The sequence below is a fragment of the Muntiacus reevesi genome, chromosome 7 (genome assembly GCF_963930625.1).
Source record: "Muntiacus reevesi chromosome 7, mMunRee1.1, whole genome shotgun sequence".
In the NCBI taxonomy this organism is placed as follows: Eukaryota; Metazoa; Chordata; class Mammalia; order Artiodactyla; family Cervidae; genus Muntiacus; species Muntiacus reevesi.
In genome coordinates, this window is record NC_089255.1 from 62,416,296 (window position 1) to 62,434,625 (window position 18,330).

The following is an 18,330-nucleotide window of genomic DNA, read 5'->3' on the forward strand; positions in this document are numbered from 1 at the left end:
CTTAAAATCGATTGACAATTAGACTAGAGTGGTTACTTGCAATCAGAAATGGCCTGGTGAAATGAGGCAATCAGAAATGGCCAGTACCAATATTCTCCCCTGTAAAGAATAAGTAATTTAGACATGTAGACCTCTCAATCAGACCAACAGTTGGGAGCAAGGAGAAACTGGGAGAGAGAAATAGAAAAAGAGGAAGACTGGTGCCTTTAGGTTATCTTACACAGCGAAGAACAGCTGCTCCAGATTTTAATCCCAAGTGTCATTAATTATAATGCTTGATATGTTATTGGTGTATGTCTTAGAGAATCCAGGACACGCCTGAGAGGGAGTTCCAGGTAAGTGTGCAGCTGGCACGCATGGGCATGTGGTATGGACTGCCAGCCATAACTCACCAAGGCCTCTCGTGGCTTTACAGTTTCACCCCATATGTTATTGATAACCAACATCCCAGACTGTACAAGACTCCTAAATTCAAAAATTCTGCCTCCTGTCACACCAGATGTAGCCTAATTCCCAATTTCAGAAATGTGTTCATCCTACCTACAGCCCCATATTCCCAATGCTGTTCATTTCCTCAAATAAATAAACACCTACATACATGTATACATACACACATATATATGGTGTTTATGTGGGATTTACATTTGTCAAAATACATTGTAGGGTTTTCGGGGGGTGGCCATTTCTTGGTTTTTTTAATTGGAGGATAATTGCTTTACAGGGTTGTGTTGCTTTCGGCCCTGTGTGCATGTATGCTTACTGTGTCCGATTCTTCCACCCCATGAACTGCAGCCCACCATGGACAGAGATTAGTCTGGCAAGAATACTGGAGTGGGTTACCATTTCCTTCTCCAGGAAATCTTGCCAGATCAGGGATCGAAACCCCAGCTCCTGCGACTCTGGCATTAGCAGGAGGATTCTTTACCGCTGAGCCACCTGGGAAGCCCCTGGTTTCTACCTTACAATAACGCAAATATACATATACACACATACGTGCATACATATATATGTATATAACCCCTTCCTCTCGCGCCGCCCCCCCCTCCCTCCCCTATCCCACCCCTCTAAGTCGTCACAGAGCACCAGGCTGAGCTCCCTGTATTACACAGCCGCTTCCCTCTAGCTATCTATTTCACACTTGGGAGTGTATATACGTCAGTCCTACTTTCTCAGTTCGTGGGTTTTCCCCAAGGAAAAGGAAGACTCGTAGGACAATAAAGAAAAAGGAGGCGCGCCCTCTTGTGGCTCTGCCCTGACCTTGTTGCTTCCTAGTCACGTGCGCCGGGCAAGTTAGCGTCTCTAATTTAAGCCTCGGTCCTTCCTAAAACACAAGCAAAATGCCCTCCCTTATGGTAATCACGAAGATTAAGAAATTGGACGCAAAGCCCCTAGTCAGGTGTCTGCCTCAACATACTCAAATTACACCAATGAACAGTATTTTGGTTGTGATTGTAGTTACGATTGTGGCTGAGCCGACTCACCTCGCAGGAAAGGTTAAGGAAAAGCAGCGCGGCGCCGTCCCCGCCGTCCCCGCCGTCCCCGCGGCCCCAGTGCAGTGCGGGCCACTGGGGAAAGTGGTTGGACAGGCGAGCAGACACTCCCAGCGACGCGGAGTCTTGGCTCCTCGACCCAGCGCTCACCGGGCCGCCAGCTAATCAGGTGCAGGTGGTAAGCGCACGCTGCTCGCAGTTACTTCAAACCTCGCGTTTCTAGGCCGCGTGCAGGCGCTGCCGGCGCTCCAGGTGCTCCGGGTCTCCGGCGGGCGGCGCCCACAGCCGGGCTCTAGGACCCACCCAGGTGCGCGCTCCTCGTCCCCGCTCCCTCTCCAGGGGCCAGGGCTTCAATGGCTTCGTCTGCGCGCCCACTGAGAGGTCCTGGGAAGCTGAAAGGACTCTAGTTGTCAGGTCTTGGCAGGAATCCCTCGTGTCAAAGGGCATCCTGGAGATGCATTTCCCCTCTCTAGTTCGGAGGATGCTTCGCGTGTGCACAGAAGCACCCTTCCTGAGAGCGCAGGCTCTGTTAGAGTCTAGGCTCGCCCGAGGGGCAAATGCATCTTACTCACCTGAAGACCCAGCAGTCGGCCAGAGAATGGGTGAACAAGTAGATTAATGTTGACAATGGAGAAGATAGGATGTGTCCACCTTCTTTTTCTTGTAGTAAAAAGAGGTTTTTAACCCCAGAATCTGTCTCATTGGAGAATCAACACCTCCACCCCCATTCTCAGCCCAAGTGATTCCTACAGGGTTGACCCAATCCTCTCCCCCCAAGAGTGGGCACGGTGATGGGTTCAATAAAAGTCACAAACTCAGCTTGGATCCTCAAATCCAAGATTTTTGCCATTTTAACAGTTAGAGGGTGTGTGGGCTCTACAGACCACGTAAGCCTGCCCCTGCCCCACTTCGTCAGCCTATGTGGTGGTGTATCTGAGGAAGAAACCAGCACAAAGAAACGCAGACCGGGAACAAAACAAGAGAGGAAGAAATTGAGCCTCTGGATCCAGCCATGCCTGATCTCCTTCCCAGACTTCTAAGTACATAAGCCAATAAATTGCTGTTTTGCTACTTGGAAAATAAGAGAACTTGGACTAATACATTGTTCTTTTTCCTTTTACTCCTGAAAAGAACTACGAGAGCACTGAACTAAGAGCAGTTTTTCAGAGTAACCCTAAGACACTGTGAGAACAGACCGAGATTCAAATTCCAGTTCTGTCTTGCAATTGCTATGTGGTCTTGAAAATCTTTCTGTATTTTCTATAAACTATGAACACAGAGTTCCTAGTCACAAATAACAGCCCTTTCCTAGATTTATAAATTGGATTCTAGGAGTTTCATTTTAACCACAACCATTCCAATTACTATGCTGTTTGTACAGTTATTGATGTTTAAGTACCTGCAGTAGTATTTGCACATAAACCATAAGTAGGCATTCCTCATTTAGAAGACAACCAATCAGTAGTCAGATATGTGGTGGCTGAGATAAGGAAGAAATTTGCTGAGATAAGGAAGAAATAGGGTGGAAAGAGTTTCTTGCCACAGGCTTGTTAAATTTCAGGGGATGGTCCCCAGTCAACCATAGGGCATCTATTCTGTGAGGAAGAGCCCTGACTGACCACTGAGACAGTAAACATGTGGAGCAGAGGTCAGCACTGTCCCCATCTCCACATCCTCCCATTCCCCCTGTACAGCGATTAAGTGAGCTCTGCCCTTTTAATGGTGCTGCTAGTAGTAAAGAACCCACTTGCCAGTGCAGGAGGAGTTCAATGCCTGGGTCAGGAAGATTCCCTGGAGGAAGCAACCCATTACAGTATTCTTGCCTGGAGAATCCCATAGACAGAGGAGCCTGGCAGGCTACAGTCCATAGGGTCACAGAGACATGACTGAAGTGACTTAGCATGCATGATTCAATATAGTTGGGAGATGGAAGAGAAGCTTAACCTTTTGGCAATGGCGGGCTTCTTGGTCTGTAGACATGAGACTTGCACAGGCTTACAGGCACTCACCTGCATTGGTAGGACAAATGCTGAGATCAGCGGGGCCAATATTCCTGCAATTTCTGCAGTCCCTTGAAAACCAGAGTTCTTGTCCTTTATGCTTGTTTCCTCAGCTGTCTCTGGAGTTCTGCATGTACCAACTTCCCAATTTTCCAGAAGCTGGTAAACCTTTTCAGTAAAGAGCCAGCTAGTAAACATTTCAGACTTTGAGGCCCACATGCAGTCCCTGTCACAACTGCTCCCCTCTGCCACCATAGTGCAAAAGCAGCCCAAGACAATAGGGACATGGAGGAGGATGGTTGTGCTCTAATAAAACTTTACTTATAAACATGGGCAGTGGGCTGAGTCTGGCTCACAGGTCATAGTTTGCAAATGTCTGCAATTTTTAATTCCTTTCTGCCTGCAGTATTTATATAGTGGTTTCTGTTCGCCCGACTGATACAGTCTCCCTAAATATTCATGAATTTTTCCCCTCCTCTCCTCCCTTGGTGCCTTAATTCAAGCCCTCACCATCCCTTGCTGAAGCTAGCTGGTCCTGGCCTTGGTCAGTCCGTCTGGAGTCTTTTCCTCAATCCATAGCTCACCCACGCTGCTACAGTCCCCTGTCATTCACATGTAAACTCCCTCAATAGCTCTGCATTCTTTTAATTGATGTTGTGTCAGCTGTCTCAACAGGAAGCAGATGACAGGGCAAGTCAGGATAATTCACAATGAGCTTATGTACAAAGGTGAGCCAAGCCGGAGGAACTGCAGGCACAGTGCAGTCCCTCGGGATTCATAGGCAGGCAGCTGTTTCCACCCTTGTCCCTGCCGGGATGGGTACAGAGAGGGGGCATCAAACCCAAAAGGAAAGCGGGGCTTCTCCAGTCATCCGCTGAAACCACATTTGTGGACTGTTTTCATTTTGTTTGATTTTTTAAAAATCTAATTCTTCTCAGGCTAGTTCTTCTGTAATATACAATAAAAGATTATTAGAAAAAAATAAAATTTGAAAACACACATAAAATACAAGCCCCAATTTTTTATTATTAGATTCAACAGGTAACAGATATAAAATATCTCTGTCAAGTTGCTATAAAAGTTTATAAACTCTCTCAATTTCTGTTCCTATCATAGGGCCGACACAGGCCCGCCAGGAGAGTCAGAGGAGTTAGTGCCCCGACCTCACTCCTTCTTCATCTCTCACTCCCACCACCCACCAACCCCCACGGGCCAAACCCAACCAGAAACCAGTCAGCAGGGAAGCTCATTCACACTGCCTGTACTAGGCAGCCTCTCAGGGCAGAGAGCAGGATGCAGAATGCAAATGGTTGGCCGGAGGAACAAAAAGCAACATCAGAGATCCCAACCCAAGGTACCCCAGAATCCCATTTTCCACCCTGTCTTCTTCCTGCCGTCCAATATTCTTCCTGCCCAAACCAAATTACCCATATTCCCACAGCCCCCCATCCACATCCCTGTACTGTTCCCCATGCCTGGAAGTTTCTACTCCTCTGCTCCTGGCCACATCTTCCTCATGCCTCAGGACCTTAGAGGTGATCATGGACTAGGGTACTCAGAACATTTGTCCGTCAGGCTCCTTCTTTAAGTAGCAAACCCCACGTCCCTACATATGAAGTAGGCACATGGCCAAAATTTAGTTGGTTCGTTCAGTTAACAAATATTTACTGAGAACTTAGTATGTGCTGTCCTGGGTCATAGTGTTCTAGGTACTGCTAATATAGCACTGAACAAAAGAGCCCTGGTTCAGATAGGGGAAACACTCGTTTACTGACTGGTGATCAAAATTATGGGCTTCCCCGATGGCTCAGGGGGTAAAGAATCCGCCTGCAATGCAAGAGCCACAGGATCAATCCCTAGGTAAGGAAGATCCCCTGGAGGGGGACATGGCAACCCACCCCAGTATTCTTGCCTGAAAAATCCCATGGACAGAGGAGCCTGGCGGGCTATAGTCCAAAGGGTCGCAAAGAGTAGGACACGACTGAGCGACTAAGCACATAATCATAATCCGCCCCCAGAACTGGGCTACTGACATTTGCAAAGCCCTGTTCTTTGTTCCACTAGGGAGGCCAAGCCAGGAGGACATGCATGTCGCCCTCCTCCCTGGCCACAGTGAGAAAGCATATCGGTCACAGAGAGTGACTCGGAGGGGAAGAGAACTGAGATGAAGAGAGCACCTTGATTACCTTATGATGCCTAGATCTAGTCAAGCCTGAAGTCTACACCTGAGTTTCCCAGCTACATGAGCCAGTAAGCTCCCCTTTTTTCTCTTAGGTTTATTTGACTTCGATTTGTGTCACTTGGAACCAAATGAGACCTAGTTAATACAGGGACTCAACTCAAACTTTACCTTCTTCTTGGTACTTTTCCTGAATGCCTGGTGTAAGATGGCACAGTTTGAATGCTATGACCATATACAGATGGGACCTCTAGCTTGATGCTTCATGGAAAGAATCAAACAGAACTCACACAGGATAAGGACTTGGATTTCTGAATCCCCAGGGGCCTTGAGTATATTAGATGCCCCCCAAATACTTGTGGAAGTAGCTGATAATGAATTCTTGCAGTCAGTGAAACCCTATAACAAAGAGTATATATCTACCATATATATTTATATACCTGGAGAGAGGAATTGACTGAGACTGAGACTGAAAACAGGGCCTTCTGTGATCCAAACTAACCAGGGGCCTAGAGAGTCTCAGTGACTTTCCCTGGGTCACACAGCCAATGGGAGGCAGATCAGGGATTCAAACCCAGACAGTCTTGGATCCAAAACACATATTCTTACCCACTACCCCGCATGGGCTAACCGATAAGGCTGATAATTTCAAAACTCTGAAAGTCTGTCAAAACGAGGCACAGAGCTGTGGTGGTAACAAGTGACAGAATCCATCTTTCTTGCTAGAATAAGGATGTTGGAGAGCCCTGTCATGACCCCATTTCTCCCAGACAGGCAGGAATTTCTAGTCTAAGGGGAGGCTGTATTCTGAGCATTTCATTCAACTACTAGAGCCAAGGACAACAATCATTGCTACAGTCTACGTGCCAAAAGCTACATACCTCAACTCATTTAATGCTTGCATTAGCTCTGTGAAGTAGGGATGGTTAACCCACTCTACAGGTGACAAAGTGGTGATTAAAACATGCGAGAGGGATGCTATCAGCAGTCAGTGGGAAAGCCAAGACCCAAATCCCAGTCTGTGGCTCCAAATCCTGTGTTCTGTCCAGCTGTGCCTCAAGAGATCCGAACCCAGTTTGTGCCAGAACAGCACTAGAGTCCCTGCCTGTCTGCACTTCTGTGGGCCTGGGTGTGGCCCCAAATGGTACCTGAGAGATGCAATTACAGGAGTTTTACTGCATGCAAACATGGAAAGTTTTAACTTCATTTAGGGTTGTTCATAGCATGCACTCCTCCAGGGAAGTTATTTTTCAAAAATCAATATTGGGGGAGAAAACTGTTCCATATGTCACCATCCATCTTTCTCAGCTGTGTCTTGTGACCTTTCTACCTGCTTCTTGCAAAGTATTGACCTTGACTTTCTCCAGTATAAAGACAAGCAATCTCCTTAACTACTTAGCAGTGAACCTACCCAGAGAGATCTGGTTTTCACTCATCTTTTCAGAAAGTCTTATCTCATCCAAACCATTGCTCTTGATCCTTCCCTCCCTGAAATGATCACAATGAGCTTATCTGAAATGAAAGCTTCATCTGTGGTCTTAGGACATAAAGGGGGACTTTTGCTTTAAAATCAGACTGGAGTTATCCTGTGCATGCAAACAATCAGAGGACCCACTCTTAAATGTTATATTACAAAGCCACCCTCCTCAAAAGACCAATATTCCATGTCTTTGATAATTCTACCTTCAGGATTGTTGGAGAATTATACATTTACATATATTTGTTACATTAATTAATTCCACTTTCTCAGCCAGGATAAACGATCTGTGCACCTTGAGTAACTTACTCACCAATCTCCTCCTCCCTACAGCCAACCACTGGGTCTTCAACACATATTAAGTGTAAAACACAGGTCACAAAACAGTACTTACAGTATGATCCTACTTGTTTTCAGGAACTTTATAAGTAACAGCAATTATTAGGACACTAGAGAAAAAGACACCAAGATGCTATTAGTTGTTACAACTGGGTCATGGATTTGAAGTGATTTCTATTCCTTTTGTTGATCTCCATTCTCTGAATTCGTCTACAAAATTTAGAAATAAGAGGAAAAAACACTAAAAGTGTTTTTCATACCAAAAAAAAGAATCTAGCAAATCTGAAACCCTGTGTTCCCCCTGCTGACTTCAGTCTCAGTTCCCTCCCTGGAGCTCGGCGATCCCTAAGCTGCCATCCAGCTCTGTCTTCATTGTACCCTCAGCTCACCCAGGGGCTGACGCCAGGGCAAAAATTGAAAGGGAAGCAGCTCTGGGGCAAAGGGTGGCGGCAAGGGTGAGGGGCAACCCAAGAAGGGATTTCCCAGCCCTGTATCACTTCTGGACTCTGGAGGCATCAGCAGGATGGGACCTGCAACCTCACCTATCCCAAGCACCACCTTTGGAGAAACTGCCAGCTACCCTGGCCTTACCCCTCCCCATTTACTGCTGCTGACTGGGAAAACTGAAGGCAGTCCCAGAGCAGGGCCTCTCCCTTGAGCAAGCCCACATTTGTGGTTAAGAAGATATGGTTTCAGAAGTCAAACTTTTCTGGAATTCAGCACATTTCTGATCTTTCCCAAATCATAGGAATGAAAGCTAGAGACCAACGTACTGGTCAGTAGTGGTTACTGCTCCCCCCAGCCTTGGCAGTCAATTCTGCCCAGCATAATGTGAACTGAAGCAACTTCCTGATGCTTGGAGGTTTATTCGGAATATACAATCATAAACAGACACAGGAGACTCCAGCTCACCCTGTGAGGGATTTCAAAGTGACTCACCCTGAAGCCTCAGCCATTCCCAGAAACAGTTTCACTCTTTGAAAATGCATTTGTGTCCACATTTAGGGACATTTCTCCCAGGACTGTGTGGACCTTGCAGAGAAAGATCATTTTGGGTGAACAGCCCCCAGCTCTCCCTGACTCAGCTGCCCACCAGGAGCCAGGCTGCAGCCGGCTCAGGCAGGAGCTCTGTAAATGCCCGGGAACTCAGAGCAGGACAGGAAACCCCCACCTCTGCCGTCCTCCAGCAGCACAGACTGAGAAACAGCGCCACCTACTGTAGCACTGCTCTCTTACTCTAGACCCCAGGTGAGGGTGGGAGCGTTGAGTGATCACTACAGTGGTCAATAAAATCTATTGTCCAAATGGGACATTTGGAAAGTGAATACTGGGGCGGGGGTGGGAGGAGCGGTGCTATTAAAGCTATGCCAGAATAATAGATGTTAAACAGGAGAACCCCAGACAAACCAGAGTGTGGTCATCCAGAAAACATCTCCTACTTCTATTGCCAAATGAGAAGTCTGTTGCAAAGATAGTACTCCCTTTCCTCCTCAGAAACATGTGCTACTGAAGAAAATCTACTTTCCAAATCAAACCAAGGTCTTTTTGAGCAAGCTTCCCAGCATCCCAGGGAAAGGAGAGGCAACTATCATGGGAACCACGAGGCTGTAGCAGGGCCCTTATCTGTCTGGATCACAACTGCATCTCCAGGGCCAAGGCAGTGTTTGGCAGCTCATTAGGAGCTCAGTAAATCTTTGCTAAATTAATGAACAAATGCCTGAGCAGAGCTTCTAAAGCCATCCAGGATCTTCAGGAAACAAGAGAGACTTAGCAACCCTAAGTAACACTGTTCCTCAAACTGGGTAACAGTTTAGGTTTGAACTCTATTGCATAAACAGTTATGCACTGCCCTTTTGTGGAATTTATAAATAAATATGAAACATGCAAAGCTTTCAAATACCAGGTTGAACAGAAACCTGAAACTGTAAGCTTCCAAATAAACTAAATGGAGAAAAAATGATTTTGAAGCTGCTGCTGAACTTCAAGTCCACTGAAACTACTTCCTGCAGTGTTTCCAACATGATCTCATTCAAAATTTTCTTGGCCAAAACTGGTACTGAATCAACCCCACCCTCACTAAGTGTACATTCTCTGCAAAGCAGGGGCCATGAGAGAATTGGATTCGCAAGAGATTTAGTGGAGGAAATGTCTGTCAAGGCTCAAGGAGAAGGATCAGGAGAAGGCAAGGGAGGGCTTTCAGACCATGATGTGAGAGGGACACCTGTGAGAGGAAGGGAGAGGAAGAGGGGGAGGAAGGAAGGAGGGACGGGAAAGAGCCACCTCAGGCCTGATGCACTTCTAAGTCTGGCCTGATGCTTTGGCCAGACTGATGGGAAATTCTGGAGCCCAAGTTGCTGGTAGAGGACTTATGCGTCCTGTAGGAACAGGCCAACGTGAGTGCTCCCTGCATCAGTCAAAGGCTGGGAGAACGTGACCTCAGCATGAACACAGCGGAGGAGCAGAGGGGCAGCGGCCAGTCCCCTGAGCCCCCACAGCACCAGCTCTAGCCATAGCCTTCACAGGCACTGTTTCAAACAATACTCTCCCTGGAAAAAACTCTTGTTTCTATAAATCCAGACAGGCTCTGGTAAAATTATGCCAGCTTTCAGTCAAATAGTCAAAGTAGGTAACAAGTGAACTATCCCACCACCACCACATTTTCCTCCCTACAGCTATAACTTTTCAGACCACTAGTCAAGATCCAATTTTCTCATAGAATCTCAATCAGTGGGAGCTTTTATTTAAAAAATAGAATTCTATTTTTTCATTTGAATGTTTCCAAATAATTAAGCTTGTCCTGAGCAGCCTGTGTGGGAGCTGCCAGGAGGGACTGAGAAGGGAGGCATTTGGTCACTGTCATCCAGCAGTAAATTCTTTATGGGGCTGGGTTCTGAGTTCCTCATTCTGCTTTTGGTCAATCCATGGCTGTGTTTCTGGTCCAGAAGCTGTCCAGGGTGAGCAAGCGCTGGGCCATCCTTAGCTCTTACCCAGATGGAACAACTTCCGCAGAAAGGCTGGTCCTCCCCAGTAGCCCCTGTAAGAAATGACACAGAATAGTGCTTTGCATCGGAAATAAGGGGGTGACTTCAGGCAACAGGATGTTAAAAGGGAAGCCAGGCTACTCACAGACAATGTTTCTCAGGGTATAAAGCAAGCTTGACAGCGAGGTAGAAAGAACCCAGGTCTAGGAGGGCACAACTGACTTTAACCCCGACTTGCTATGTGAGCCTAAACATACTGACTCAATTCAGCAAAGCTGTACGAAGCCTCTACTATGCGCCAACTGCTGTCCTCTCTACCTTGACCAGCTCATAAATTAAGTACAGGTCCGGGTTTCCAAACCTATTGGCATTTTGGACCATATACTTCTCAGTGGCAGGGGGCAGTCCTATTTAGCAGCATCCTTGGCCTCTGCTCACTAGATGCCCATAGCATCCCTTCCAGCTATGACAACAAAATATATCTCCAGATATTGCCACATGTCCCCTGGGGAGCAGAATCATCCCTAGCTGAAAAACACTGGTGTCTACATTTTGACTTACTTTTCTCAAAGGGTTTGGGAGAGTCAAATGAGATTTTTTTTTTTTTTTTTTGCAACAAGGAAGAGGAATTATTAAATTTGTCACTGTTTACTTATTGAATGCCTACAATGGATCTGTCTCTTTATGTATTGTCTCATTCATCCCATCCTGTGAGGAAGACAATGTTCCTTTCATTTTGCAAATAAGACACTTAAACACAGAGTTTAAGCAACTTGCCCTAGGATGCATAGCTGGTAGGTGGCAGACATGACTCAAACACAGGTCTCCAAAGCTTAGCTCTTAATTAGTATGTTTTCTTTTTCTTATAACAAAAACAAAATTAAGATGGCAGATGATAAAGTACTTAACAGGTCAAAGTGATTCACTATGACTATGATGATGATGATGATTTATCCAGCATCAAGACAGTACCATAACATGAAAGACAGGAGAACTGGTCACTGCCGATTATAAAGAGAAGAGGCTGTGTCCCTGTGGGTGAGTGGTAGCTGTGCTAGGGCTCCTTCTCTCACCCAGGGCAGCCTCTTGCCCATCACGTCTGGCTGGGACTTCAGAACCCTTCTCAGACTGCCATTACCAATCTATGAGACATGACTTAGCAAAGTGGACCCCCTTCGCCAGTCCTGCTCGGGGTCATATCTCCTGAAGCTGGAAGGGTTTCTTGAAACAACTCCCCTGTACAGGTTGTCGCAATCTGCTAACAGGTATGCCTCTCCCCCAGGTGATATACTTACCTCAGCATCAAATTCCAATACAGGAACGGCATCATGTCAGCCTTCATGAGGTACATGGAAAGTCTCTCTTTGCTCTGGTCAAAAGGGAAGGTCTCCAGGGGCTCAGCGTTGTAGTTAAACTCTGCGAGAATCACACGGTTGTAGCCAGTGACCAGCGGACACGACGTGTAGCCATCATACTGTGATGGAGACAGAGTGGAAAAGTTGCTTTTCTTCACATGCTGTCTAGACACCTTGGCTTCCCAGGTGGTTCAGACAGTAAAGAATCTGCCTGACAATGCAGGAGATGCAGGTTCAATCCCTGGGTGGGGAAGATCCCCTGGAGATGGAAATGGCAACCCACTCCAGTACTCTTGCCTGGGAAATCCCATGGACAGAGGAGCCTGACTGGCTACAGTCCGTGGGGTCGCAGAGTCGGACACGACTTGGTGACCAAACAACCACCACCTAGACATCTTGGAACTTATTATTTACTCTGAGCAGTGGCAATGTTTTCCTTTTTTGTATATTCCACTCTTTTTACAATGAAAATATAGAAATTATATAACAAGGATATACTAAAGGCAAAGATTGAAGTTGCATAATAGAGAAACTAATTAAGAAAGCAGCAAAATGGTGGGAAAACAGTTTTCATGCAGAATGGAAGATGGTAAGTTGAGACAGTGACTCTTACAAGGCATACAAACCTTCTTCACTGGTGTTTGATTCTTCATAATCAGGGAAATTGTTCTGTCAAGTACTCCTGACTGGGCAGCTATATAAGAAATGGAAAAGTCAGGGAAACAGAAGTGTCTAGATTTTCCATGAAAACTAATTTGCAAATAATTTTAATGTGAAGAAGTTAAGAAGGCTCCGTATCCCAACCCTCTAGATTGTAACTAGAACACAACTCAACCTAGTGATGGACTCTAGCTTCACCAAGGACCAGACAAACAAACAGGACGGGCTCCTGAGGTGACACAGTGGGAGGCACAAACGTACAACCCGAGTCTGATCATAGGAAACTACCAGACAATTCTAAATTGCAGTATTTTCTATGTGATAACCAACCAGCACTCTTCAAAAATGTCAATGTCATGAAAGTAAAAAAAAAAAAAACAAATGTCAGAGGCTTGTTCTAGATTAAAGAAAACCAAAGAGACATGACAATCAGTGTGCAGTGTGGCCCTTGACTGGCTCACAGATTTACAGGGAATTGCAGATGGTAGGGGAAAGAGTGGATAGGGAAAGCTAAAAAGGACATTTTTAGAAAAACTGAAGAAATTCACAATGGGTTGTATTAATGGTTTCATAATGTAATGTTCAATTTCTTAGACATGAAAATGATCTTGTGGGTATAGGGGAGAAAGTCATTTTTCTTAGGAGACAGAAGTTGAAGTATTTGAGGGTGAAGTATCATGATGTCAAAATTTACTTTCAGATGACTTTAAAAAAGGTACATAGCGTGATCAGACAAAGTATTCATTTATTGGTTAATTATTATATTGGTCACAAAATATGAATAATTGGTTAATACCTGAAGAGTATATGGGTATTCATTGTACTTTCAAAGTTTTCATAGGTTTGAGATTTTTGAAATGAAAAGTTTGGGGGAAATGACTATAAATAATAAGAAGGACATTCAGTGGATTTCCTAGAAAGCCTTTCTTAGGTTGACATAGTCAACAAAAGTAACACATGTTCTGTGGGTATGCAATTCACATGAAACGCTCCCATACCCACCGGCAGGGAGGTTCGTGTTTTATAGCATCTAAAAAAGACAGTTCCTGTCTACAGAAAACAGAATCTAAAAGGCAATTCTCTCCATCACTGCTAGAGCAGAACATCGACGTGAAGAATTTAGTTGCCCAGGCTGAGGCCTTAATCGTGTACCAATCAGGGCACTCTCCACTGTATCTGTCTTAACACAGCAATTTTCTGCTCTGCAAGCTTTCATTGACTCGCATGTGTTTTCTGGGGAAACAAATGCTTCCCTAGTTTTACAGTGTTTCAGGCAGAAGAAAAACAGCCAACCTGCCTAGCATCAGGGATGTTCCAAAGAAGACCAGGGATGTGAGCATGATAGCATGAGAAGTTAACAGAATTCTAGAGAGCTGGAAAAGTGGTACCTCTCTCTCCAATGTCCCCCTCCCCTGAAAACCACCCTTCTGACCCAGAAAAGGCAGATGAGATCATGTTACTCTGGTACAAAACATTCAACAGATACTTTCTTCTTTACACAACACTAGATTCATTGACAACTAGGTTCATTACACAACACTAGGTTCATTGGCAACACTTCCGTTTTGGGAGGCCAAAGGTATTTTTAGGCACAAACATTTCTTCATTAATATAATTCATATATAATGAAATGCCGCTGGTGTCCAACTTTTGTTTTTATTATGATGATGCCTTAGCAGAAGGCACCCCTGCTTTGAGTGAGGAGGGAACACAGCTCAAGGCCTTACCTACGGCAGCAGCAGTCTTTGATGTCGGCAGGTTGGTACAGTCCCCGATCCCAAACACATTTGGGTACCGCTTGTGCTGCAGAGTGTCTTTGTCCACGTCCACCCAGCCGGCAGCATCAGCCACAGGACTCGTCTTGAGAACATCTGGTGGGCTCATGGGTGGTGTAACGTGAAGCATTTCATACTGCAAAAAGGAGAGCATCCAAATGTGTGTTTGTTCCATTATTTCCATAGCCCCACAAGCTCCGGCCCCAACTCCCTGACACACACATGGACTATGGCTGTACGGAGCACTGTAAAGTTAGTGTTCATACTGATCCACATGCTTGCCAAGATCACCCATGCTCCCATGCAAGGCAGTGATAAAATAACTGACGTGGTCTCCCCATACAGAGTTCACAGGATCCCTCTGGCAGCTGGCATGGGGGAATCTGAAAAACTGGAGTTAACTTCACTAACATTTTGAAAGAACTCATTGATGCTTCTACTTATTACTGAAATGAAGCGGGTGATGTATCTCAGCTGCTGTCTTCCTGACCCTCATCTGATGACTTGTAAAGTCTAGTTACATCAGGTTTACTCTGCAAAGAGGTTCTCAAGAGTGCCTAAAACTTGTAAAAACCCATGTTAGGAGCTAATAAGTGAGCACCATTCTCAAATATGAGTCAACTCTCAAAACACAAAAAGGCAACCATCAAAACACCAATTTAAGGTGAAATAATGGGAGTTGGTGATGGACAGGGAGATCTGGCGTGCTGCAATTCATGGGGTCGCAAAGAGTTGGACACAACTGAGCGACTGAACTGAACTGAAAGGCAGCAAGAATATTGACTAGCACTTTGAAGAAGGAGGGGTCTAATTCAGTATTGGATTTACTGAACTGTGTAGGAAGCAGGATGGATTTGTTTTCCCCATAAACCTTTATCAAGGCTACCCTTGGCAATTAGGCACTGACCCAACCTAATCAGTTTTGATGGCTCATGTAACTCTTTTGCTTATGTGATATGCTTTTTTGTTTGTTTACATAATATTTTGTAGTTTATTCTATTTACTTTTAACCAACTCTATCTAGCAATTTCAAATTAATTAAGTGTTCACAAAACAATTCATTACAGTGAAAACTTTAGCCTCTTAGGACAATCCTAACCTTGTGATAGTCAACAGCCCCTGATTTTCATAACAAGTTCCGTATCATCACCAGGGCCTGGCAGTCATGATGGCAGAGGGAGTTAGGGATGTGACATATTTATTCCCACTCTCGGTTATGAGCTTAGTCAACCTTAAGGTGGAGGAAGTGGAGTGAATGTGCAGTGCTTTGCAAAGTACTCTAGTTGGCTCTTTAGTGGCCTGGGTCCCTGAGGCTGTGTCTGTTAATTTACATGCAAACTGAGCACATGTCTTCAGGACAGCAGATGGAATAATCAACAACCATCATCCACCAAATTATTAAGGCCATGTCTGTATTTCTAAAGTTAGCCAGAACTGAGGGCCAAATCTTACTAGCATCATCTCTATCTATTAGAGTATATGTGCTTGAATTTCACAAATACACATGAATTTCATACATCTTTTCTAGAAGGGAAGTTAAATATTTCCACATAACCATCATAAAGGCATGACACTTTACTCGAACAAAAGAACTACTGGGGTCATTTTATAGATTTGCTGCAAATTAATATTGGCATTAGGTTATAGCTTGTTTTTTATCCATTATTTCCATAAATTGAATCTAGTAAATAACATGGTTCTCCTTCATTAACATAAATAACCTATTCAGAGTAGTGGTGTTCAAACTTTTATGTTTATAAAGAAGATCTGTAGAAAATTCAGGTTCCTGGGCCCTACCACCCCAAGATCCCGATCCATTAAGTCTGGGAGAAGAACAGGAATGTGTACTTTAACAACCTCCACCCCAATGATTCTGAAACATGAAACCTGTAGATGACAGTATTAGAAACTCTGGCTTGAAGGAATAGGTTCATTTATAATGAAAAATCAAATGCTATTACTTAGTCACTTCACCTTTCCTTTCCTTTTCTATAAGGAAATGCACTGTACTAGACAATCTCCAAAATCTCTTCTAGTTCTAGGACACCATGATGTAAAACAATTTCAGATCTCCAAAAACTGGAGACTTGGGCCAGTTCACAAGCTCTCTATGAAGGATCAGACACTAGAGGCTTTGGGTACATTTAATTCTTTACGGTAGTGGTGCTCATTCCTGGTTACACATGAGAATCATTAGGGGAACTTTGTAAACTCCCAATCCTCTATCCAGACCCCAGATCAATTAATCAAAATCTCTGGGAGTTAGACTCAGGCATCAGCATGTTTTGAAAGCCCTCTGGGTGACTGAAATGTGCAGCCAGAGCTGAGAGTCACTGCTCTAAAGCCTTTTGGTAGATTTTTTGAAATTCATATTTTAAAGAGTAGAATTAGGTCTGAAGAAAAAATTTAATCTAAAAGCCTATACTTCAAAAGGGACACGAATAATCTTCTTTCTTTATAAACCCTTCAGAAGAAGAATAACCATTTATTTATCCAAGTCCCTATCTGCAAGCCTCAACTAGCCATGGCACAGCAGAGAACCAGAGTTAAAAGGACCTAATAACAAAATTAAGTTCGTGCACTCAAGCTCATACACTTTGCTCATAAAAATATGCTGTGGACCCTCACACTCCACCCATTTGCTTTTACTTTACATAGAATTTAATGAGTTTAGCTATCTCATTTTCCAGCCAATAAAAAAGATTATAATTAGCAGTTTTAAAATGCTGGAGCTAGAAGGGTCTCCCAGTCACAACTGCCTGACAGCCAGGAAGGAAGAAAACTAGAAAACTACAAAGAGGATGCACACAAAACCAAATAACAGAGTAGACTGAGGTCCTTTCATAAGAGGAAAATTAGCCCTAAACAATCCAGTAGGCCCTAGATGCATAACTATATAAGAGTTACTCAAAATTATGACCCTGAACTGGGGCAAGGAGACAAGCCTGGGACATCCTGGGATACCAGAAAGCAAGGAAGTGCTGAAAAATGTAATGGGGACATGTCACAAGGACATTAAGAGCCATTCTGAAAGGATTCCTGCTGACCCAATCTGGGACAACTTGAGCACCAAAGTACTTAAGGACAGAATGAATTATAAACTCTGAAATGAAAGATCTCCCGACATATCAATAAACAAGAAATGTCACAGCCATCAGCAATTTCTGGCCTCGAAATATGAATGAGGGCTCCCAAAACTGCAATCCAGCGGATGCTGCCACCCGCCACGGTGATTGCCGAGGAGCTCGGGAAATGAAGCAGCAAGGTGAACAAGGAAACAGGATTGGCCCCAGATAGCTGAGGTGCTTATGAAAGGAATGAATTCAGTGAGCCCAGAGGCTTGCATCTTCCCAGACATAGAATGCTGAATTCCTTAACTTGCTACCTGATCTTTGATGTTCAGGCTGCCTGTTTCCTTTGTTGCAAACTTGTATATAGCCTGACTTCCCCTCCTGCATCCTTGGAGCAGTTTTCTCAGAGCTACTGAGATGCTGTCTGCCTGACTCAGAGTCCTAAATATTCCCACCAAATAAAATAACACTCTACTTTCAGGCTGTGACTATATTTTTTAGTTGACAAAACCAGTGGGGGGAAATACAGGCATTCGTAAGTTCATACTAATAATTAATTGGGAAGGGAGAGCTTTTGCTGACAGGATGCCAAGAATCTACCAGTACAGGTAGAGGGATGCTGGACTGGAACATCATTTTGCAACCACCATAGTAAAGACTGGATTAGGCAAAAATCATCAATGGATGCTAAATCTATTGGGAAACTTTAATGAATAGTGAGTAGGGTGTTTGCATGGTCTTAAAGTGCCCCCCTCCTTACTAGTAGCAAAAAAGAAAAAGAATAATAATTCTCTACAGTGAAGAAATTGGACCATATCTGGACTTGTGATCAAAATGAACATCATCAAGGGGCAGATGAGCACTGTGTGCTTTCCAATGTGTTATCCTAGAAAGACTCATCACTTATGCCGTATTTCACACCAAAATGCAGAGCCTGAAACTCATCACCAGGAAACACAAACTCAAAACGAGGAACACCCTATTAAAAAATACAAGTGGGGGA

The 18,330-nt window shown here is 44.5% G+C and overlaps 1 protein-coding gene across 1 annotated transcript in view; it reads right to left on the minus strand.

Moving 5' to 3' along the window:
* Positions 1–10,190: 10,190 nt before the first annotated feature.
* Positions 10,191–18,330, minus strand: part of SQOR (sulfide quinone oxidoreductase) — a 48,762-nt gene continuing 40,622 nt past the window's right edge. Inside the window, exons 7-10 of the mRNA XM_065941469.1 lie at positions 14,209–14,392; positions 12,448–12,515; positions 11,762–11,940; positions 10,191–10,519 (exon numbers count right to left, since the gene is read on the minus strand). Of these exons, the coding sequence (XP_065797541.1) occupies positions 10,462–10,519; positions 11,762–11,940; positions 12,448–12,515; positions 14,209–14,392 (489 nt within the window). The 3' untranslated portion in view covers positions 10,191–10,461. The remainder of the gene's footprint in view (positions 10,520–11,761; positions 11,941–12,447; positions 12,516–14,208; positions 14,393–18,330) is intronic.